General features: G+C 40.8%; 1 protein-coding gene across 1 annotated transcript in view; it reads left to right on the top strand.

Moving 5' to 3' along the window:
* The first annotated feature begins 279 nt into the window (after positions 1-279).
* Positions 280-3,347, top strand: part of LOC133476729 (peptidyl-prolyl cis-trans isomerase FKBP1A-like) — a 13,310-nt gene continuing 10,242 nt past the window's right edge. Inside the window, exons 1-2 of the mRNA XM_061770515.1 lie at positions 280-411; positions 522-569. Coding sequence (XP_061626499.1) covers positions 375-411; positions 522-569 — 85 coding nt within the window. The 5' untranslated portion in view covers positions 280-374. The remainder of the gene's footprint in view (positions 412-521; positions 570-3,347) is intronic.

Genomic DNA, 3,347 nt, shown 5'->3' with positions numbered 1-3,347 from the left:
TTACCAATCCCACTTTTGAAATAAAATTGATTCAGTTGAACAAACACTTTTGACTGTCTTTTGATTTCAAAAGTAATTATCCATTAATTTGTGTATATATAATAATATGAGGCAACCATGCATTCATCTGGGGTTCCGAGTGGAACCATAATTGCGAGTTTGACACCCCTGCCTTAAGGGGACAAAGACAAGTACGCATGTGCGTGTATGTGTGTGCGTTTTTCCTCATCCATGGGGCCCAGCCAGCGTGCCCCAGCACCTCCCCCCCCCCCCCCCCCCCGCCCCTCCTCCCTCTACCTCCACCCCCACCCCCGCTTCCGCTCTGTGCAAGGCGCTGGTCGAAGAAGTCACTTAACGGTTGAGGACTCGCCAACATGGGAGTGCAAATTGAAATTATTACGCCGGGCGACGGTGGGTCGAGATGGCCTTCTTTTTCTCCCCGTCGTGGTTTCGTTGTTGGTGGCCATTTCCAACGCTGCTGTCCCGTCTTTCTTTCTTTCCTTCTCTCGCTCCCTTTGCAGGACAGACGTTTCCCAAGAAGGGGCAGCGCGTCGTGGTGCACTATATCGGTGAGGAGCGTGAAAGTTACTCGTTTCAACCTTTTTTTGTGTGCCATTCTTTGCTTGGGCGTCGTGGGTAAAATAAGAACTGGGGGTAGTTTGTTTCCACTTACCGGGGGTTTCGTCTTCTCCTTTGGCTAGTGCTCACCGGTCAAGCGGTAAGTCATTGTGTGGTTTTTCGTTTTAATTTTCATACTAAGATGTTGTCGAATCAAACAATTGCTTTTTGACGTATATCGTATCAAGTTTTAATCGATGCCGACGTTGACTGTTTGTACGGTTTGGGCGGTTAGCCCTGCGTTCTGATGTTGGCACATTAGCCACGGGGCCCGTCGTGCTAGGTGGCTAATTGTAGCCGCTCGGCTAACTAGCTACAACGCTACAATAATTCTGGCCTGTCAAACTTTTGTTTTTTTTTAAACAATTGAACAAGATGCATACAAACACTATATAAGTGTGTATGTCAAATTTTAAAGATTAATTAATTTACATTAGACGAGCATTATCAGACATCTTTCAAAGGCAATTCCAGAATAAGTATCATTTTCCTGAGAGACTCATTACGAAAGTTACAAATCATTAAAACTGGTGAAAATGCACCAATTTCTGAGGGGAACCTCTTAATACAAAGTCAGTGGGGGTCAAGATTTTACCTTTTTTTTGTTGTTGTTGAATCTGTCTTTCGGAGTCAAATAACGCTCTTAATCTGTGTCCTATTTCCAAAAGGCTGGTATCAAAAATAAAAATGTTCCTGACAAAAATATCCATAATGTTCTTGATGGGTGATGATGGGGGTTGGAATCTCTGGACATAATACCACTACAAAATATTGGACTTTACACCGATCGATCGGTTTGATCGGTATCGGCCGATAATTAGAATTTTTATGCTGATCGGCCGATCGGCTTTCATGTCATCATTTGCCGATCAGAACAATGACGTCATCCGCAAAAGACATTTACTCCTCGTCGCCATCTCATATAAATCCTAAAGCTAGTTTATTTTTAGCCTTTTCACGCGTCTTGCGGCGTAGTACAGTAAATATCTGACAGCCAGTAAAGTTTCTTCCAATCTTGGCGGTGAAAAAAATGCATCATCTGTGTGGGACTGTTTTGCGCCGTCTCAGACAAACAACACGCAAGTTATTTGCAGTCTGTGCACAACTGAAGTACGTCGTGGGGAACGTCATCGAAATGCTTCAACACAACAAATTTGATTGGGCACCTAAAGAATGTACACGAGCCAGAGCACGCCGCATTCAAGCAACGCAGCGGGGGAAAAAAAAAGAAAAAAAGGAAAGTCCAAACAACACCTGTCCATATAGCCGGGACAGTGAGAAAGTTAGAGCATGTCATTACCAGTATTTGTTAAAGTAATTTAATTGAAATAAAGTAATTTAATTAGAGTTAGTTAGCACCCTTTTTTTTTTCTGTCATGTTGTAACGTTGGTTTGACCTAAACTTATGTCAGTGGCCAATCCTCAAATACCCCCTAGAGGTCACTGATGTTTTAACTTTTGTCTAGAGTGCTAGAGAATAATTTTGAAGATTCTCAGTGTACAGTACACAAGTATATACAATAAATGAACAAGTCAGGTAAATAGACACATTGCTCCATCTTGTGATCAGATCTATCGTTTTGTTAAAACTTGCTGATAAGTAATCGCCTCCAAAAATCCTGATCGTGTAAAGCCTTCAAAATATGCATGTGATGTGCAGATATTTGGGTGTTGTCATCAAGACATTGTATACTGTAGTATCTGTGACTTTGAATGTGTGTGTGGCTTTGAAAGGGGGTGGCCTGGGCTGGTGAGTGACGTGGGAGTTGGCGAAGGAGAATGTAGAGAGAATGTGACTGGCTAACCCGTTAGCCAGTCTGCATGTTATTCTGCGGGATTTGTGGCCATCGCCAGCTTGTGTATGAATCTGCTTATTACGTGTTTGCTTTTTTTTTTTTTTTTACCATTTGCTCAATAAAGCGATTAAAAGTGCACCAGCAGCTGTCTATCCTTGACCACCTGTGGAGGGATTACAATTTCTTCTAACTAGTGGTGGTAGACTTGATTAAATTAGCTAATGATGTTTACCATAGATGTGCAGTAGCGTAAACCAATTTCTGCTTTGCAGTAGACAAATTGCACTAATATAAGTGTGAAATGATCTTTGTCTTTTATGCACTTTCCTCCTGACTCGTGCTTATTGCTGCATGAGTTTGCAGTAACATTAATCCATGAGGAACAATGATCACAATTTCCTGCGATAGGGCAAAAAATCTGCAATATAAAATTAGATGCGTAGAATTAAAAAATCTTCAATATAGTGAAGCAAAAAATGGGCCGGGGTATGGCAAGGTACAACTGTACTGCTTAAACACACATACAAACAGCTAGAGCTGAAACTAATATTTTAATAATCGATTTATCTTGATTATTTTTTTCAATTAATTGGATAAAACATTTTAAATATCAATCCCTTTATTCAAAAACAGGACATTACTTCAAATTGTCAGCTCAGAAAAATAACATAAAACGACTATGAATCAGTTACTGGTTTGGTTCATCAGAAACTTGGCAAAAATTGTAATTTTCCAAAGAAAAAGCAGATGTTTGCAAATGTCTTATTTTGATTAAAAACAAAGATAATCAGTCTGCTTTCATGGAGGACTACAGAAATCAGAGAATATTTATTCTTGAGAGGCTGAAATAAGAGGATTTGGACAATTCATCCATCCATCCATTTTCTGAGCCGCTACCTCCTCACTAGGTTCGCGGGCGTGCTGGAGCCTATC

This window comes from Phyllopteryx taeniolatus, chromosome 1 (assembly GCF_024500385.1).
Source record: "Phyllopteryx taeniolatus isolate TA_2022b chromosome 1, UOR_Ptae_1.2, whole genome shotgun sequence".
In the NCBI taxonomy this organism is placed as follows: Eukaryota; Metazoa; Chordata; class Actinopteri; order Syngnathiformes; family Syngnathidae; genus Phyllopteryx; species Phyllopteryx taeniolatus.
Note: the sequence above shows the minus strand (reverse complement) of the source record. Positions and strands in the feature narration are given on the sequence as shown.